The sequence below is a fragment of the Chiloscyllium punctatum genome, chromosome 19, assembly GCF_047496795.1.
Source record: "Chiloscyllium punctatum isolate Juve2018m chromosome 19, sChiPun1.3, whole genome shotgun sequence".
Lineage (NCBI taxonomy): Eukaryota > Metazoa > Chordata > Chondrichthyes > Orectolobiformes > Hemiscylliidae > Chiloscyllium > Chiloscyllium punctatum.
Window position 1 is genome coordinate 47,263,094 of NC_092757.1, and position 20,753 is coordinate 47,283,846.

General features: G+C 48.3%; 1 protein-coding gene across 2 annotated transcripts in view; it reads left to right on the forward strand.

The window, feature by feature from the left end:
* The window catches only part of LOC140491317 (protein spinster homolog 3-like), a 137,572-nt gene that overhangs the window by 62,056 nt on the left and 54,763 nt on the right, over window positions 1–20,753 (forward strand). For both annotated transcript variants that reach the window (XM_072589329.1, XM_072589330.1), the window contains exons 8-9: window positions 5,448–5,637; window positions 17,111–17,176. In XM_072589329.1, the coding sequence (XP_072445430.1) occupies window positions 5,448–5,637; window positions 17,111–17,176 (256 nt within the window). The remainder of the gene's footprint in view (window positions 1–5,447; window positions 5,638–17,110; window positions 17,177–20,753) is intronic.

Consider the following 20,753-nt stretch of genomic DNA (forward strand, 5'->3'; position numbering starts at 1 on the left):
TCACCTTTCATTCTTTAAATCACCAGACAATATTGGCCCAACTTACACAGCCTCTCATTATAGGACAGTCCCCACATCCCAGCACTCGGTCTAGTGAGCTGTCACAGTGCAAGCACATTTTTCTTTAATTGTGGATGAAAATCAACCACAGAAAATGGGCAATAAATGCCAGCCTTTCCATGGTGCCTCTCCCGAAGTGGAAATCTTTTGAAAACTCAATTCCTTGTCCCACTCCTTGAAACAACACTTACCATTACGACGATTAAATGGCAGCACATTGGGAGGCTGAGTGGCAGTCATTCTGATAGGGACAGAGGGAGACTTCTCTGCTTGCTCCTCTTTTCCCTTTAATCTCTGCCTGTGGTTATCTTGAATCTGCATGGATCTGACAGATTTTTCTAGGCTGGAGGACAGAGAGGAGTCATAGAGTCAATACAGCACAGATACAAACCCTTCGATCCAACTTGTCATTATAGATTAGATTAGATTCTCCACAGCGTGGAAACAGGCCCTTCGGCCCAACAAATCCACACCGCCCCTCTGAACAGAAACCCACCCAAACCCATTCCCCAACTCTATATTTACCCCTGGGAGAAAGTGAGGAGTGCAGATGCTGGGGACCAGAATTGAAAAATGTGGTGCTGGAAAAACACAGCAGGCCAGGCAGCATCCGAGGAGCAGGAGAATCGACGTTTCGGGCATAAGCCCTTCTTCAGGAATGAGGCTGGTGTGCCAAGCGGGCTGAGATAAAGGATAGGGGTTAGGGAAATTGGGGGAGGGGCGTTGGGAATACGATAGGTGGAAGGAGGTGAGGGTGAGGGTGAGGGTGATAGGCCGGAGAGGCGGTGGAGGCGGAGAGGTCAGGAAGAAGATTGCAGGTCAAGAGGGTGGTGCTGAATCCGGGGATTGGGACTGAGATAAGGTGGGGGGAGGGGAAATGAGGAAGCTGGAGAAATCTGCATTCATCCCTTGTGGTTGGAGGGTTCCTAGGTGGAAGATGAGGCGCTCTTCCTCCAGGCGTCGTGTTGCCATGGTCTGGTGATGGAGGAGACCAAGGACCTGCATGTCATTGGCGGAGTGGGGGAGGGGTGGTGGGGTGGGGGGGGGGAGTTAAAGTGTTCAGCCACGGAGCGGTTGGGTTGGTTGGTGCGGGTGTCCCAGAAGTGTTCCCTGAAACGTTCCGCAAGTAGGCGGCCTGTCTCCCCAATGTAGAGGAGACCACATCGGGTGCAGCGGATACAGTAAATGATGTGTGTGGAGGTGCAGGTGAATTTGCGACGGATGTGGAAGGATCCATTGGGGCCTTGGAGGGAGGTGAGGGGGGAGGTGTAGGCGCAAGTTTTGCACTTCTTGCGGTTGCAGGGGAAGGTGCCGGGAGTGGAGGTTGGGTTTGTGGGGGGTGTGGACCTGACGAGGGAGTCGCGGAGGGAGTGGTCTCTCCTGAATGCTGATAGGGGTGGAGAGGGAAATATATCCCTGGTGGTGGGGGTCTGTTTGGAGGTGGCGGAAATGACGGAGGATGATACGATGTGTCCGGAGGTTGGTGGGGTGGAAGGTGAGGACCAGTGGGGTTCTGTCCTGTGGAAACAATGTGGAAACAGGCCATTTGGCCCAACAAGTCCACACCGACCCTGTGAAGAGTAACCCACCCAGACCCATTCTACATTTCCCGTCACTAATGCACCTAACCTATTCATCCCTGAACACTATGGGCAATTTAGTACAGCCAATGCACGTAATCAATGCTGACTGCGTTGTCAAACTAAACCAGTCCTACTTGCCTGCATTTGGTCCATATCCAAACCTTTCCTATTCATGTACCTATCCAAATGCCTTTCAAATTTTGTAACTGTACCCACATCCATAACTGCCTCTGGAAGTTCATTCCACACACAAACCACTCTGTGTCAAAAAATTGCCCCCATGTCCTTTTCAAAATTTTTTCTCTCACCTTAAAAATATGTGCCCTAGTTTTGAACTCCCCCACCCTAGGGAAAAAGCCTTGGCTATTCACCCTATCCCTCCCCCTCATGATTTTATAAACCTCTAGAAGGTCACCCCTCAGCTTCCAACACTCCAGGGAAAATAACCCCAGCCTACTTAGCCTCTCCCTATAACTCAAACCCTCCAACCCTGGCAGCATCCATGTAAGTCTTTTCTGAACCCTTTCACATTTCACAACATCCTTCATATAACAGGGAGATTGCATGCAATATTTCAAACCTGGCCTAATCAATGTCCTACGCAGCTGCAACATGACCTCCCAATTCCTATCCTCAATGCTCTATCCTCAATAAAGGCAAGCATACTAAACGATCCTATCGACTTGTGACTCCACTTTCAAGGAACTATGAAGGGGACTCAAAGGTCTCTTTGTTCAGCAACACTTCCTAGGACCTTACCATTAAGTGTATAAGTCCTGATTTGCAGCACCTCACATTTATCTAAATTAAACTCCATCTGCCACTCCTTGGCCCATTGGCCAATCTGATTAAGATCCTGTTGTAGTCTGAGGTAACCTTCTTCACTCTCCACTACATCTCCAATTTTGGTGTCATCTGCAAATTTACTAACTATACCTCCTATGTTCACACCCAAATCATTTATATAAATGACAAAAAGCAGTGGACTCAGCACCAATCCTTGTGGCACTCCACTGGTCACAGGCCTTCAGTCTGAAAGGCAACCCTTTGCCACTACCACCTTCTACCTTCAAGCCCACTGGTTCCAACTGGCTAATTCTCCCTGTATTCCATTTGATCTAACCTTGTTAACTAGTCTACCATGGAGAACTTTGTGAGATGCCTTACTGAAGTCCATGTAGATCATGTCCACTGTTCTGCCCTCATCAATCTTCTTTGTTACTTCTTCAAAAAACTCAATCAAGTTTTGTGAGATCTGATTTCCCATGAAAAAAGCCATGTTGACTATTCCTAATCAGTCCTTGTCTTTCCAAATACATGTAAATCCTGTTCCTCAGGATTCCCTCCAACAACTTGCCCACCACCGATGTCAGACTCACCGGTCTATAGTTCCCTGGCTTGTCTTTACCACCCTTCTTAAACAGTGGCACCACGTTAGCCAACCTCCAGTCTTCCAGCACCTCACCTGTGGCTATTGATCATACAAATATCTCAGCAAAGGTCCGAGCAATCACAAAGTTCTAGGGTACACCTGATGAGGTCCCAGGGATTTGTCCACCTTTACGCATTTTAAGACGTCCAGCATCTCCTCCTCTGTAATATGCACATTTTTCAAGGTGTCACTATTTATTTCCCCACTATCTTCCATGTCCTTCTCCACAGTAAACACTGATGCAAAATACTTGTTTAATATCACCCCCATCTCCTACAGTTCCACAAATGGGCCGCCTTGCTGATCTTTGAGGGGCCCTATTCTCTCTCATTACTCTTTTTTTGCTTAATGTATTTGTAGAATCCCTTTGGATTCTCCTTAACCCTATTTGCCAAAGCTATCCCATGCCCCCTTTTTGCTCTCCTGATTTCCCTCTTAACTTTTACTCCTACTGCCTTTATACTCTTCTAAGGATTCACTCGATCCCTGCTATCTGTGCCTGACATCTGCTTCCTTCTTTTTCTTAATCAAAATCCCAATTAAATCAGAAAAAACTGTTTTGCAGGTACGGCAGGTAATAAGGAAGGCAAATGGAATTTTGGCATTTATTACTAAAAGAATAGAGTATCAAAGTAGAGAACTGTTGCTGAAATTCTACAAGGCATTAGTGGGACAGCACCTGGAGAATTGTGTGCAGTTTTAGTCCTCTTACTTAAGCGATGTAGTTGCATTGGAGGCAATTCACAGGAGGCTCACTGGATTGATTCCAGAGATAATTGTCTCTAGGAAGAGAGATTGAGCAGTTTAGGCCAATCTCTGGAGTTTAGAAGAATGAGAGGCGATATAATTGAGGTATGAAAGTTGTGAAAGAGGACTGACAACGTCGACATAGAAGGGATATTGCCCTTGTAGGGCAATCTAGAATGGGAGGTCATAGTTTGAGGATAAGACGTGGCAGATTTCAAACAGAGATGAGGAGAAATTCCTTCTCTCAAAGGGTCATGGGTCTGTGGAATTCACTATCAGTGTGTGGTGGATGCCGTGACATTGAGTGAGTTTAGGGAGGAGATGAATCGATTTTTAGTTCGTAATGGAGAGCAGACAGGGAAGGGGAGATGAGCCATGATTGTATTGAATGGCAGACCAGGCTTGAGGAGCTGAATAGCCTACACTTGCTCCTATTTCTTATATTTGTATGTTCTTATATGTATGTTAGGATCGTCACAGGGAAACCCAGAACCAAGCCAACCAACTATATCAAATGATCCTGAAATGAAGAAATTACCAATAGGACTGCACATTATGTAACTTCTATTTTAACATGAACCAGAATCCTCATAAAGTAAATATGATTTAACAGGTAAATCAGTATGAACTATAGATGTCACATGGAGTAGCAGATACAAAGACTATGCAATGAGATTGCAAGTATTCGTATTAACTCCTTGCACAACTACCACAGTCTGCCCCATTCAACCTCCAGGATGTGAGATCTCTTACTTCTCTTACAGAATCCATTTGATTTTTAAGTCACTTTCAATGCCAGGTCCACTTTACCTGAGGCCCCAGGACAGTTAAAAACCAAATGGCAAACTGCTGCAGAACCCCCTCATGACAGTCTTAATCTCACTGATTCCCCAAAGACTCTTACCTGATGCCTTTAATGAACCTTCTTAAACTATCTAGCCATCTTTGGTAAAACATTGGAATAACACCAGAATTGTCAAATTCACAACCTGTAAGTGTGCCTTCTCTGTTGCAAACATTTTTGTTTTGGACCATTTGCATCCACATCGCACCTTCTGTTTATAGTGCATCCAGGGCAAGTGCTGATAGGTCACATGGGCCAGTATTTCATATTACTTATTCATATAGCAAAAATTACATTTGATTCCTTTACAATTGATATGAACTCTTAAACATTCTTTTCGAGTGTTCTTCAAACCAATTACAGGTACTTGGTCATTTTAAAACAATTACAGTTTTCCGAATGGTATTGTTTCTTGGTCAGTGAGAACCTGCTTTTACGAGGCTAACAGCAGAAAAACAGAAATTATCCAACAAATTGTGGTGACTTGAACCTCAATGCATAACTTCCTTGCGACAATACTTTTTACACGCACTTAATTGGAAAGGTCCTTTAATTCACTCTGATTTGCCTGAGGTGTTGGGCGAACTTATCGTTTGGGAGTGTAGGGGTTGTAAACTTCCATTTCTTAAACAGAGGAATGTAAAGGATCACAGCGCAGCCTGAGCATTACCAGGGAGGCTGGATGTATTGATGCTGTATCAGCTCATGCTGCTGATACTGCTGTGTGCCCATTGCTCACTGCAGTGACTCTATATTCCACCCTCACTTCTGCTTTGTATAGTTTAATATTTGGAGCCATAACCTGTGTGACCGGAATCCTCGGGATCGGAATTGGAGCTGCACTTTCAAAGCACTTTAAAAAGAAGAGTTCCAGAGCTGACCCTCTCATCTGTGCAGCGGGCATGTTGAGCTCTAGTCCCTGCCTCTACCTTGCCATTGTACTGGCTAAACATAGCACTGCAGCGACATATGTAAGTATTGATATTACTCTACACCACTCTTAATGAAACCCGAAATTACTCCTGAAATAGCTCTATACTACTCTAAACCTGATATTAATTCTGATATCACTGATATTATATCCTGATATTAATCCTGATATCACTGTTTATAGTGCATCACTCTTACTATCACTCTATAATACTCTGAATTAGTCCTGACATTACTCTTTCTATTACTGCTTTTGATTACTCTGGTTTAACTACAGTACTGCCTTTGTAATTAAGCCTCTAGGAGCTGCTCTGATCTACTTTAATAGTTGGTTAAGAACAACTTCATCAGGAGATCACAAGATGTGACAGAACTACTAATAAGAATTGCTTCTAATAATTTACATTTTTCATAAGAAGAAATTGACATTTCTATAGCACAGCACGGTGGCACAGTGGTTAGCACTGCTGCCTCACAGCGCCAGAGACCCGGGTTCAATTCTCGACTCAGGCGACTGACTGTGTGGAGTTTGCACATTCTCCCCGTGTCTGCGTGGGTTTCCTCCGGTTTCCTCCCACAGTCACAAAGATGTGCAGGTTAGGTGAATTGGTCATGCTAAATTATCCAGTGTTAGGTAAAGGGGTAAATGTAGGGGAATGGGTGGGTGGCAGGTTGGTGTGGACTTGTTGGGCCGAAGGGACTGTTTCCACACTGTAAGTAATCTAATCTAATCCACATAGTCAAGACTTCCCAAAGATTCACAACTGGTTTTTGAAATGTAGTTACTATTTTGATGCATAAAATGTGGCAATTTATACACAGCAAGCTCCAGAAATTCTAGTGTGATAATAATTATATGATCAGTTTTAGTAATATTGGTTGAAGCATAAGATTGGCCAAGACCCTGGGGAAATCTCACATTGTGCATGAGATTGTTTCCATTTCCCTGCAAGTAGAGCTAGACACGTGACCTCCAGTTACCACAGCTGTCGTCTTTTTGAGATAAGTGTGACAAGGGAGATTTCCATTTGGTCCCCACTGACTTTCATCTTGCTGGGGCTTCTTGATGCCAGGCTCGTGACCTTGATTTTCTATTCTTCTGTGTGTAGCTCATTTGAAATTTTAAATAAAGGGAACTGTTCAGGAGCTGTGAGTTGGTAATTTGAAGGTGTGATCATTTACTGACTTCCTGAGACAGTGCTCATGTCCAATCTCTATTGATAACTGAAACTTCCCCCCCCCCCGCCCCCACATCACCCCTCCCCTCCTCCACATATACACGCATGTATAGACACACAGAAAGGCACACACAGATAAACATGCACACACAGACAGAATCACATACACACAGGCAGAGAGTGACACACACTAATACAGAGACACAGACTGAGAGGCTCAAACGCAACTCAGACACACATTCACCCCGAGAGACATACACACATATAGAGACGCAGATTCAGACACATACACACAAACAGAGAGACACACAAAGACACATATCCAGAGAGAGAGAGAGAAACACATATTCAGAGTCACACACAAACACAAACACTGACAGAAAGGGAGAGACACACACACAGGCAGACATGTTCAGAGTTGCACACACAAACAGATTCAGAGTCAGAAACACACATGGGTTCAGGAACGCAGACAGACACACAGACAACACAAACACATACAATAGAGGAAGACAACTGGAAGCTGAGTATTTTCTCAGTGACAATGTTATTCATAATAAAGTAATTTGGGGTTTTGCCCTGCCCACAGTTATAGCCAAAATCCTGGTGTATCATTATACAAAGCTGCTGCATGGATACTGCAGGAAGGACTGCAACACACTGAGTGGGCAAGTGTTTACTAACACTGCTGTATTGCTGGGTCTGAATGGCTGCTGAAGGCAGTAATATATCTTCCAGCCAGTAGATGGTGACACTGTATGTAATAAAAAGTGAAACAAGTTTAAAACCTGGAGAAAGCTGAGTTACAGGTTCACATGAATACAGGATTTCATGATCTTTTATAGGTCCTGTCAGCACTAAGCCTAACTAACTTCCCCACAGGTGCCATCTAACCCAATTCCTGCAGGAAAAATACATTATTTAAAGAGGCAAACTTTTTCAGAAGAAAGCATTTCCTGCAATTTATCCCTAAAATTCCCTTGAAATAATTTATCTCAGACTTTTCTTAAGTTAATTATCCAAATCATATACTCGCCAGTTCCTACATTGTTTGTTGACAGTGTGTATTGAAGTAAACACCACAGCCAGTATATACAAACACTAAGGATCTATATGATGGGTTGAACAGCCAGTGTTACTTCTGTGGCATTCTCTGATCCAGTTTAGATTATATTACTTATAGTGTGGAAACAGGCCCTTCGGCCCAACAAGTCCATACCAACCCTCCGAAGAGCAACCCACCCAGACCCATTCCCCTACATTTATCCCTTCACCTAATATTATGGGCGATTTATAATGACCAATTCACCTATCATGCACATCTTTGGACTGTGGGAGGAAACCCATGCAGACAGGGATAGAATGTGCAAACACCACACCAACAGTTGCCTGAGGTGGGAATTGAACCACTGTGCCACCATGCCATGTACGAGGAAACACAATTGTATCTGCACATTACACAGGCTTCTAGAACACACCACTCTCCACAATATGCATAACCCACTGAGCAGAAACTTACAGAGCCCTGAATGATGAAGGTGATGATGGGAAATCTGGGAGAGTCCTGTGAGGAGTTAAACAAGACCTTTCCCAATGTCGGGACCAATTTGCTGCATGTTCCATCAGAATTCTAGGCACTGAGATCAGATACTCACTGGGGAGTGGGGAAATATCGATTATTGGGAATTATTGCTCACTATCACCCCCAGTGGCTGCACAGTGCACCTCATTAAGAGATAGTTTTCTCTCTGATTACAACTTTTTGCGATGCTGCTTCCTGGTTACTGTGTCCAGGCACAGGCTCCCAACCCACAGACTGGACCAGGCTGCTCACTTGCTCTCCCCCTTACTCAGTGCCTACCTGCATGTGGCACAGTGGCTTAGTGGTTGGCACTACTGCCCCACAGTACCAGGAATCCAGGTTCGACTCCAGCTTCAAGTCTCTCCGAATCTGCGTGGGTTTCCTCCGGATGCTCCAGTTTCCTCCCACCATGCAACTGTGTATAGTTTAGGTGGATTGGCTGTGCTAAATTGCCCTATAGTGTGCAGGTGAGGTGGATGAGACATGGGAAATGCAGGGTTACAGGGATGAGGTGGGCCTTGGTGGGATGCTCCAAGGTAGGTCGATGTCCACTCAATGGGCCGAATGGTCTGCTTCCACACCATAGGGGTACTTGGAAGTCCACCAGCAGTTTTGTGGGCTGTTTTCTCCTGGAATGAAAGAAATGAGATGAAAATTTGCGGCCCAGCTGGTAAGGGTGGATGACAGGTGGTGAGGTATGCCAAGTGAGTGAGTAGGCCGCACCGAGGCCCATGTGTGGTCAGTAGAGTGGGGGTGGGTTTGGGGCGGGTGAGAGCAAGGAAGGGAAGATTGGGAGAGCAGGAGCCTCAGTGGAAGCTGGGTACAGTTGCTTCAGAGTGGGAGGTATCAGATAGAAGATGGTGGCACTTAACTGGGCAGAGAGGAAACATTCATTGATCACCTCTTTACATTGCTGGGTATTCCTCCACACTGCACTGACCCAGATGGCAGTCTTGGCCCAGGCTGCCATGGCCTAGTGTTGTGTCCTTCTCTGCTGGTCCAGGGGGTAGAGGATGAACCTTACCCCCTCCCTGCATCCAGCAGCGCCCTGCTTGGAAAGTGGAGTGCCCATTATCCCTTCTCTGCTACACCCTGAACCGTGTGGGTCAGCTCTAGACTAGGCTGTTTTGGTCTAGTGCCTTTTGAAGATGGCACTGTTGCCAGGGATGCCAGTCCATTCAGGATACCCAGGCAGTAGGGAGTTCTTTGGGCTGCAGCACATGGTGGAATCTGGCTAGTATTGGATGAGAAAGGTGCCGTGGGGTGGGGGTAGGGGTGGGTAGTTAAGCAGTCAGGTTTGGGACGACAATGTGAGAAACCTCACTAGGCCTCACGGAGAGGAAAGCCTCCATGAAATTTGCTGTAATTGACACATTGCCTGAATCATGGTAAGATTCAGGCCCACGATACACGAACCAGTGTTGCCTGATCGAAGTCACTGACAGGACTATGTAATGCCATGTGCACGGATTTTAACGGAGAGTCCCTCATGCACAGTCATTGCTTCACACATGTATACGTCTTTCTATATGTCTGCTCCCAAGGTAAAGCACTCACATTGATCAGAAACGATTTTGACTCTCTGCTTTTTCTCACAGACAGATCCACAAAAAAAAGACAAGTTCGCTCACAAGCCCTGTGCAAATGAGTAGTCTAATCGCACGACCAATGGCAGAAACTGCTGTTGGTCAAAAATGGATTTCTCGATTTCAGGATTTCTTTAGCAACATAGTTAACAGATTGCACACACTGAACAACTGAGCAACTGTGTGGAACTGGCCCAGACAGTGTATTCCACACACTGGTGTATTACAGCCTTCTACAGACCCTTCTATAAGAGTCATAACTAATATAGAGTCTGAGAATTTATGAGCTTGTATAATTCAGCACCTACCATATATAACTCATTGCTTGACTACAGTGACAAAACTGGTATAATATTAGAGAAGGTGTATTCAAGCTGTAGTGAGTTTATGGTTTAGGTTCATCAGGATGTTAAGGAATTGTGCAAATCCATAAACAAAACACCTGGGCAGTGTATCATTCTGTACATTGACACATTTTGTGTGCCTGGCCCGGGCAGTGTATCATTCTGTACGTGCCTCGCCCGGGCAGTGTATCATTCTGTACGTGCCTGGCCCGGGCAGTGTATCATTCTGTACGTGCCTGGCCCGGGCAGTGTATCATTCTGTGTGTGCCTGGCCCGTGCAGTGTATCATTCTGTACGTGCCTGGCCTGGGCAGTGTATCATTCTGTACGTGCCTGGCCTGGGCAGTGTATCATTCTGTGCGTGCCTGGCCCAGACAGTGTATCATTCTGTACGTGCCTGGCCCAGACAGTGTATCATTCTGTACGTGCCTGGCCCGGGCAGTGTATCATTCTGTACGTGCCTGGCCCGGGCAGTGTATCATTCTGTGCGTGCCTGGCCCGTGCAGTGTATCATTCTGTGTGTGCCTGGCCCAGGCAGTGTATCATTCTGTACGTGCCTGGCCCGTGCAGTGTATCATTCTGTACGTGCCTGGCCCGGGCAGTGTATCATTCTGTACGTGCCTGGCCCGTGCAGTGTATCATTCTGTACGTGCCTGGCCCGGGCAGTGTATCATTCTGTACGTGCCTGGCCCGTGCAGTGTATCATTCTGTGTGTGCCTGGCCCGTGCAGTGTATCATTCTGTACGTGCCTGGCCCGTGCAGTGTATCATTCTGTGTGTGCCTGGCCCGTGCAGTGTATCATTCTGTGCGTGCCTGGCCCGTGCAGTGTATCATTCTGTACGTGCCTGGCCCGTGCAGTGTATCATTCTGTGCGTGCCTGGCCCATGCAGTGTATCATTCTGTACGTGCCTGGCCCGTGCAGTGTATCATTCTGTGTGTGCCTGACCCGGGCAGTGTATCATTCTGTACGTGCCTGGCCCAGGCAGTGTATCATTCTGTGTGTGCGTGGCCTGGGCAGTGTATCATTCTGTGTGTGCCTGGCCTGGGCAGTGTATCATTTTGTACGTGCCTGGCCCGGGCAGTGTATCATTCTGTACGTGCCTGGCCTGGGCAGTGTATCATTCTGTGCGTGCCTGGCCCGTGCAGTGTATCATTCTGTGTGTGCCTGACCCGGGCAGTGTATCATTCTGTACGTGCCTGGCCCAGGCAGTGTATCATTCTGTACGTGCCTGGCCCGGGCAGTGTATCATTCTGTACGTGCCTGGCCCAGGCAGTGTATCATTCTGTACGTGCCTGGCCCAGGCAGTGTATCATTCTGTACGTGCCTGACCCGGGCAGTGTATCATTCTGTACGTGCCTGGCCCAGGCAGTGTATCATTCTGTACGTGCCTGACCCGGGCAGTGTATCATTCTGTACGTGCCTGGCCCAGGCAGTGTATCATTCTGTGTGTGCCTGGCCCGTGCAGTGTATCATTCTGTGTGTGCCTGGCCCGTGCAGTGTATCATTCTGTGCGTGCCTGGCCCGTGCAGTGTATCATTCTGTACGTGCCTGGCCCGTGCAGTGTATCATTCTGTGCGTGCCTGGCCCGTGCAGTGTATCATTCTGTACGTGCCTGGCCCGTGCAGTGTATCATTCTGTGCGTGCCTGGCCCGTGCAGTGTATCATTCTGTGCGTGCCTGGCCCGTGCAGTGTATCATTCTGTACGTGCCTGGCCCGTGCAGTGTATCATTCTGTGCGTGCCTGGCCCGTGCAGTGTATCATTCTGTACGTGCCTGGCCCGTGCAGTGTATCATTCTGTGCGTGCCTGGCCCGTGCAGTGTATCATTCTGTACGTGCCTGGCCCGTGCAGTGTATCATTCTGTGCGTGCCTGACCCGGGCAGTGTATCATTCTGTGTGTGCCTGGCCCGTGCAGTGTATCATTCTGTACGTGCCTGGCCCGTGCAGTGTATCATTCTGTGTGTGCCTGGCCCGTGCAGTGTATCATTCTGTACGTGCCTGGCCCGTGCAGTGTATCATTCTGTGCGTGCCTGACCCGTGCAGTGTATCATTCTGTGTGTGCCTGACCCGGGCAGTGTATCATTCTGTGTGTGCCTGGCCCGTGCAGTGTATCATTCTGTACGTGCCTGGCCCGTGCAGTGTATCATTCTGTACGTGCCTGGCCCGTGCAGTGTATCATTCTGTGCGTGCCTGACCCGTGCAGTGTATCATTCTGTGTGTGCCTGACCCGGGCAGTGTATCATTCTGTGTGTGCCTGGCCCGTGCAGTGTATCATTCTGTACGTGCCTGGCCCGTGCAGTGTATCATTCTGTGCGTGCCTGGCCCGGGCAGTGTATCATTCTGTACGTGCCTGGCCCGGGCAGTGTATCATTCTGTACGTGCCTGGCCCGTGCAGTGTATCATTCTGTGCGTGCCTGGCCCGTGCAGTGTATCATTCTGTGTGTGCCTGGCCCGTGCAGTGTATCATTCTGTACGTGCCTGGCCCGTGCAGTGTATCATTCTGTGCGTGCCTGGCCCGTGCAGTGTATCATTCTGTACGTGCCTGGCCCGGGCAGTGTATCATTCTGTACGTGCCTGGCCCGGGCAGTGTATCATTCTGTGCGTGCCTGGCCCGGGCAGTGTATCATTCTGTGCGTGCCTGGCCCGTGCAGCGTATCATTCTGTGTTTTCCTGGCCGGAGTGTATCATTCTGTATGTGCCTGACCCGGGCAGTGTATCATTCTGTATCTGCCTGGAGAGAGCAGTGTATCATACTGTACGTGCCTGGCCCGGGCAGTGTATCATTCTGTACGTGCCTGGCCTGGGCAGTGTATCATTCTGTACGTGCCTGGCCCGAGCATTGTATCATTCTGTACGTGCCTGGCTTGGGCAGTGTATGATTCTGTGCGTTCCTAGCCCGGACAGTGTTTCATTCTGTGTGATCCTGGCCCAGGCAGTGTATCATTCTGTATGTGTGTGGCCCGGGCAGTGCATCACTCTGTGCGTTCCTGTCCCGGGCAGTGTATCATTCTGTAAGTGCCAGGCCCGGACAGTATTTCATTCTGTATGTGTGTGGCCCGTGCAGTGTATCATTCTGTGTTTTCCTGGCGCGGGCAGTGTATCATTCTGTGTGTGCCTGGGTCGGGCAGTGTATCATTCTGTGTGTGCGTGGCCTGGGCAGTGTATCATTCTGTGTGTGCGTGGCCTGGGCAGTGTATCATTCTGTGTGTGCCTGGCCTGGGCAGTGTATCATTTTGTACGTGCCTGGCCCGGGCAGTGTATCATTCTGTATGTGCGTGGCCTGGGCAGTGTATCATTCTGTGTGTTCCTGGCCCGGCCAGTGTATCATTCTGCGTGTGCGTGGCCCGGGAGTGTTTTATTCTGTATATGCCTGATCAGGGCAGTGTATCTTTCTGTATGTGCTTGACCCGGGAGTCCCTGACCCGATTCCCGCCCCCATGCCTAACCCCTCCCTCACTCCCAGCTCCAGCCCCACACCAGGTCCTAGCTCCCAGGCCTGCCGTGTTTTCACCATCCCTCCAGACCTCCCCCTCTCTGAGGATGAAAGATCAGTCCTCAGCAGAGGCCTCACCTTCATTCCCCTACGCTCTCGGATTAACGAGTTCAACATGCGGCGTGACATCGAACAATTCTTCCGCCACCTTCGCCTCCGCGCCTACATCTCCAACCAAGATTCTCGCCCACCCTCTGACGACCCCTTCTTCTGCCTCCAACACACCCCATCCACCTGGACACACCATGCTGGCCTCTTACCCGCCCTCGATCTCTTCATAGCCAACTGCCACCGCAACATTAACCGCCTCAACCTCTCCAACCCCTCACCCACTCCAACCTCTCACCCTCGGAATGTGCAGCCCTCCACTCCCTCTGTTCCAACCCCAACCTCACTATCAAACCGGCAGACAAGGGAGGCGCGGTAGTAGTTTGGCGCACCGACCTTTACACCGCTGAAGCTAAACGCCAGATCGCGGACACCTCCTCCTACTGCCCCCTTGACCATGACCCCATCTCCCACCACCAAACCATCATCTCCCAGACCATTCATAGCCTCATCACCTCAGGGGATCTCCCATCCACCGCCTCCAACCTCATAGTACCACAACCTGCACCGCCCGTTTCTACCTCCTGCCCAAAATCCACAAACCTGACTGCCCCGGCCGACCCATTGTCTCAGCCTGCTCCTGCCCCACCGAACTCATCTCTGCATACCTCGACACGGTCCTGTCCCCCTTAGTCCAAGAACTCCCCACCTACGTTTGGGACACCACCCACGCCTTCCACCTCCTCCATGATTTTCGCTTTCCCAGCCCCCAATGCCTTATCTTCACGATGGACATCCAGTCCCTATACACCTCCATCCCCCATCACGAAGGCCTCAAAGCCCTCCACTTCTTCCTTTCCCGCCGTACCAACCAGTACCCTTCCACTGACACCCTCCTTCGACTGACTGAACTGGTCCTCACCCTGAACAACTTCTCTTTCCAATCCTCCCACTTCCTCCAAACCAAAGGAGTAGCCATGGGCACCCACATGGGCCCCAGCTATGCCTGCCTCTTCGTAGGATATGTGGAACAGTCCATCTTCCACAGCTACACTGGCACCACCCCCCACCTTTTCCTCCGCTACATCGATGATTGTATCGGCGCTGCCTCGTGCTCCCATGAGGAGGTTGAACAGTTCATCCACTTTACCAACACCTTCCACCCCGACCTCAAATTTACCTGGACAGTCTCAGACTCCTCCCTCCCCGTCCTAGACCTCTCCATTTCTATCTCGGGCGACCGAATCAACATGGACATTTACTATAAACCGACCGACTCCCACAGCTACCTAGACTATACCTCCTCCCACCCTGCCCCCTGTAAAAACACAATCCCATATTCCCAATTCCTTCGTCTCTGTCGCATCTGCTCCCAGGAGGACCAGTTCCAATACTGAACAACCCAGATGGCCTCCTTCTTCAAAGACCGCAATTTCCCCCCAGACGTGGTTGACGATGCTCTCCACCGCATCTCCTCCACTTCCCGCTCCTCCGCCCTTGAACCCCGCCCCTCCAATCGCCACCAGGACAGAATCCCACTGGTCCTCACCTACCACCCCACCAACCTCCAGATACATCGTATCATCCTTCGTCATTTCCGCCACCTCCAAACAGACCCCACCACCAAGGATATATTTCCCTCCCCTCCCCCATCAGCGTTCCCAAAAGACCACTCCCTCCGCGCCTCCCTCGTCAGGTCCACACCGCCCCCCCCCCAACCAACCCAACCTCCACTCCCGGCACCTTCCCCTGCAAGAAATGCAAAACTTACGCCCACATCTCCCCCCCTCACTTCCCTCCAAGGCCTCAAGGGATCCTTCCATATCCGTCACCAAATCACCTGCACCTCCAAACACATCATTTACTGCATCCGCTGTACCCGATGTGGCCTCCTCTACATTGGGGAGACAGGCCGCCTACTTGCGGAACGTTTCAGAGAACACCTCTGGAACACCCTGATCCACCAACCCAACCATCCTGTGGCTCAACACTTCAACTTCCCCTCTGACTCCACCAAAGACATGCAGGTCCTTGGACTCCTCCATCGCCAGACCATAGCAACATGACGGCTGGAGGAAGAGCGCCTCATCTTCCGCCTAGGAACCCTCCAACCATAAGGGATGAACTCAGACTTCTCCAGTTTCCTCATTTCCCCTCCCCCCAACTTGTCTCAGTCCCAACCCTCGAACACGGCACCACCTTCCTAACCTGCAATCTTCTTCCTGACCTCTCCGCCCCTACCCCCACTCCGGCCTATCACCCTCATCTTAACCTCCTTCCACCTATCGCATTTCCAACACCCCTCCCCCCAAGTCCCTCCTCCCTCCCTTTTATCTTAGCCCGCTTGGCACACTTTCCTCATTCCTGAAGAAGGGCTCATGCCCAAAACATTGATTCTCCTGCTCCTTGGATGCTACCTGACCTGCTGTGCTTTTCCAGCAACACATTTTCGGCTCTGATCTCCAGCATCTGCAGTCCTCACTTTCTCCGGGCAGTGTATCATTCTGTGCGTGCGTGGCCCGGGAGTGTTTTATTCTGTATGTGCCTGACCTGGGCTTTGTATCATTCTGTATGTGCCTGTCCCGGGCAGTGTATCATTCTGTATGTGCCTGGCCCAGGCAGTGTATCATTCTGTATGTGCCTGGCCTGGGCAGTGTATCATTCTGTGTGTGCCTGGCCTGGGCAGTGTATCATTCTGTATGTGCCTGGCCCGTGCAGTGTATCATTCTGTATGTGCCTGGCCTGGGCAGTGTGTCATTCTGTGTGTGCCTGTCCCGGGCAGTGTATTATTCTGTACATGCCTGGCCTGGGAGTGTATTATTCTCTCTGTGCCTGGCCCAGGTTTTGTATCATTCTGTGTGTGCTTGGCCCAGGCAGTGTGATGTCTTGTAAATCTTTGCCTCAAGCATGATGACTCTTTAACCTGTCTTACAGCTGTTGGTATTTAGCTCTGTGCGGGATGCAAATGATATTGTGCTGTCCCTTCTACTGACCAGCCTTCCTGTATGACCGGCTTGTCAACCATCCCCCACCCCCACAATTCCTTTTGAATCTTTTTATCTTGAAGCATTAACATGACTGAGCTGTAATCAGCTCGTGAGCAGCAACCACTTGGTCTGTTTCATCTGTTGGTTACACTCAAATTCCAGTGACCGCGCTAAAGGTAGAGTGTATCAAAAGCAATGATTGTCATCTCCTTGGCAACTCCGTTGTCACTGCATACTGCCTACTGTTGGATTGTAGTGCAGGATGACACTCTGACTGAAAATGCTTCTTTTTCCAAAGGTTTTCATCGCCCTGGGAGAGACCTTCCTCGCTTTGAATTGGGCAATTGTTGCAGACATTCTCTTGGTAAGTCCCACTCCCTGGTTCACTGCTGTGCCATTTACTGATTTGAGACAAGTAATATTTTCTCGTTCCTCAGGTCGTTTGGAGGTGAGAATAACTGCATATTTGCAATCTCTAATGTCTCATCAGATGATAGTGATAAATTCAGTTTCATGTCCTTGTCCTGTAATCTCCGTTAAAGATCATCTGATTCTGAAGGAACTCTGATTGCCTCATGGCTTTCCTTTTACCATTGCATCTTGGCTGAGTGAAGGAACAGGGTACACAACCTCTGAATTGTCCAAATATTCCAATCCATATGTCTGATCTGAACCTCCACTCCATCCAAGCTGTCCTGATTCCATATCCATTGACACTTTGGTTTAGTATGTTTATTCTTAAGTGTGTAGCCCCTCATTTGTTTTTCATTCATTCATGGTATTTGGGCACCCTGGCTGGGCCAGCATTTATTGCCCATCTCTAGTTGCCCCTTTAGGAGAAGATGGTGAGCTGCCTTCTTGGATTGCTGCAGCCCATGTGCTGTAGGTAGACCCACAGTACTGATAGGAATTCCAGGATATGACCCCAGTGACAGTGAAGGGACGGTGAGGCAGTTGCCAAGTCAAGAAGGTCAGTGGCTTGGAGGGGAACCTTCAGGTGGTGGTGTTCCCATGTATCTGCTGCCCTTGTCATTCTAGATGGTAGAGGTGGCAAGTTTGGAAGGTGCTCTTGATGCAGTCTTGGTGGGTTGCTGCAGTGCATTGTGTAGATAGTACGTGCTGCTGCTCCTGAACATCGGTGGTGGAGAGAGTGAATGTTGAAGGTGGGGGATAGAGTGCCAATCAAGTGGATTACTGTGTTCTGAATAGTTTCTGCATTTTCCACCATTGGAAGTAGTGTCCAAATCATCTCGGCATCTCCAAATCATATCTAATCTATAGAATGTCATGTGGGGTAGTGGGGAATGTCTCTGTCTGTGTGTCAGAAGCTCCCAGTTTGAGTTCCATTCTAGGACTTCATAAGACTGCCAAACAGGCTGCATTTCAGGTGTTTAAGTCTTTCCAACACATACCAAAGGCAGGAGCTAAGAACAGGCAGGAGAGATTCTTGGTCAGCCACCAGTCGGGAAGAAATTGGAGCCTCTCCCATCACTATCCATAGCTCCAGCCCAGGGCTCTTGCAGTGGTAATAGCTCCACCTCTGGACCAGGACACCTGGGTTTTAGTCCCACTTGCTCCAGAGGTGTGTAATAACATCTCTACAGATCCTGACTGCAAGGTGTAGGTATATGTGTTACGTTGCCAGACTTGAGTGAACTGTTCAACCCCCACACACACCCTGTAAACCTACTAACTCAGCTTTACCACCACAATTTGCTCATGCTTCCCAATCTCCTGTACTTGATGGGATGGCCATTTTCAAAACTTGACGTCAAACCATGTTTAAATGGAGGATTGCAAATCAGTGTCTGGATTCCTCTTGTCAGTCCCACGCATCCAAAAACATGAATGTCATGTCTTCAGATAATCCTATTGCCTTGTGCCCTGTCATAATGTCAAAGCCCTTTACTTTGCTGCCCAATCCAGCTGTGTCATTCTTTTCGCAGGGTGAGACAGAGGATATTCAATTGCAGTCAGGTTGCTGCACTCTTTCTTCTGTACAAACACCGCTTCAAAACTCTTGCATGTACCACTTGTTACTTCATCTTTAGTTAGCTGGCTATTAAAGAGGCTGCAAATCATCTGGTTTAGCCACTGGTAACTAAGCAATGGCCAATAGAGTTGCTGGTGGCAATCACTTATTGAAAAGATTTCACCTCCATGAACCAGTTTGAATTATCTGAAGGAATCAGAGAGAAATTTTCCAAGCCCTTTTGTTTTTGAAGTTGGCCCGAGATTTTAATCTGCTTTGGGTAGAGTGAGGAATGTATGCAGAAGCTAACCCTGTCTGTGGGATAGTCTGGATGGCCAAACGTTTCCTGTCAGTTGTATGTTTGAGAGTTGATAGGGAGCAGCCCAGACATGGCAGCCATGTTCTTTCACAGCAATCAAACAGCTCAAGGCCTTGTATCTCAGGGGCAAAAATAATTCCATTCATTATTCAATGCCTCACCAAGACAGATGGACACCAGATCTAAAGGCAACACCCAGAACTCAAGAAGGAAATTATTTTAAAAAGAGAGTGAGTTGCTCCTAAGTAAACAAAGGTCCGTTGTTTTAATGCACTGTGAGATAATGCAATCCAAGAAGGTTGAACCATTCTGATGGAAGTACAGTATAGTCATCACAATAAAGGTACACCATGGCTTTCTGTTTATCTTTCAAAATACTTACCTATTTATCACCACAAGATTTGTAAAGACTACATCGGACTTGCATTCCATTCTAAGCCACCGCATTCCTGGGTTATTGTAATTGGTTTCTGACGTTGTACAATGTGGAGCTTTTTGATGAGCTGGAGAATTCCAGGTCTGAGGAGCGATTAGAGGTTGCTTTCTTTGGAACTCAGGAAACAGGGAGAAGAAATAATTGCGGTTTATAAAATTCCAAGGGCCTTAGAGTGGGTGGGATGGACCTATTTTGATTTACAGAAAGATCAATATGGAGCCATGTATTTAAAATAATTGATGGGAGGATCAGAGGGGAGGTGAGGAGCAATTTGTTCGCCCAGAGATTGCAGGAGACCTGAAGCTTACTGCTTGAGAGGATGAGAATTGATGAATCTCAGAAATTATTTCCAAACCCTTTGTTTTCCAAATCAGCCTGAGTTTTTAATCTGCTATTTTTTTTGACTCTCCCAAAAGATCAAGTGGTTTTGTGAAAGGATTAAATTCTTGGGATTAGAACAGTTTGGGTGTTTGCTTTTGACCAGTGCAGAGTTAATGGTCTGAATGAAGGGCTTTTTTCTATGCTGTAGACGACAATGACTCTAAGATACTGGGATATGAAGTTGATGCCTCACAGAGCTACATCATGGGTTTCCACCGGGTGCTCCGGTTTCCTCCCACAGTCCAAACATGTGCAGATTAGGTGGATTGGCCATGCTAAATTGCCTGTAGTGTCAAGGGCTGTGCAGGCTAGGTGGAGAAGCCATGGGAAATGGTGGGGGGGAGGGGGTTTACAGGGATAGGATAGGGGTTCGCTCTGGGTGGGATGGTGTTCAGAAGTTAGTGTGGACCCAGTGGGTCGAATGGCCTGTTTCCATAATGTCAGAATTCTATCTATCAGACCAAGAATTGGAAAGCTCGATAGGATATAGGCTTTTTGCTGACAACCAAGGTAGGCTAAATGGCCTTCTTCTGGACCATAAATATTCATGTTTCTATCAACAACCCAATTATTCTCTCCTCATCTCTTCAGTTTTGGGGTTTGGCGTTTAGTTGGAGATTCAGCTTCGTGGAATGATACTTATTAGCCGGGCGGGGGTGGGAATGGAGGGTTTGAAGGTGCGTGGTTTCAAGGTATTCCATCGTCTACGTGAATCTTTCATCCTGTACTCTGGATCCATCCCTGTGGAACACCCTGTCTGCCAACAGTGTTCCCTGTGGTTTTCACTTTCCAGTAGACAAAGTGGTAGATTTCAGCGACAGAATGTTGAAATG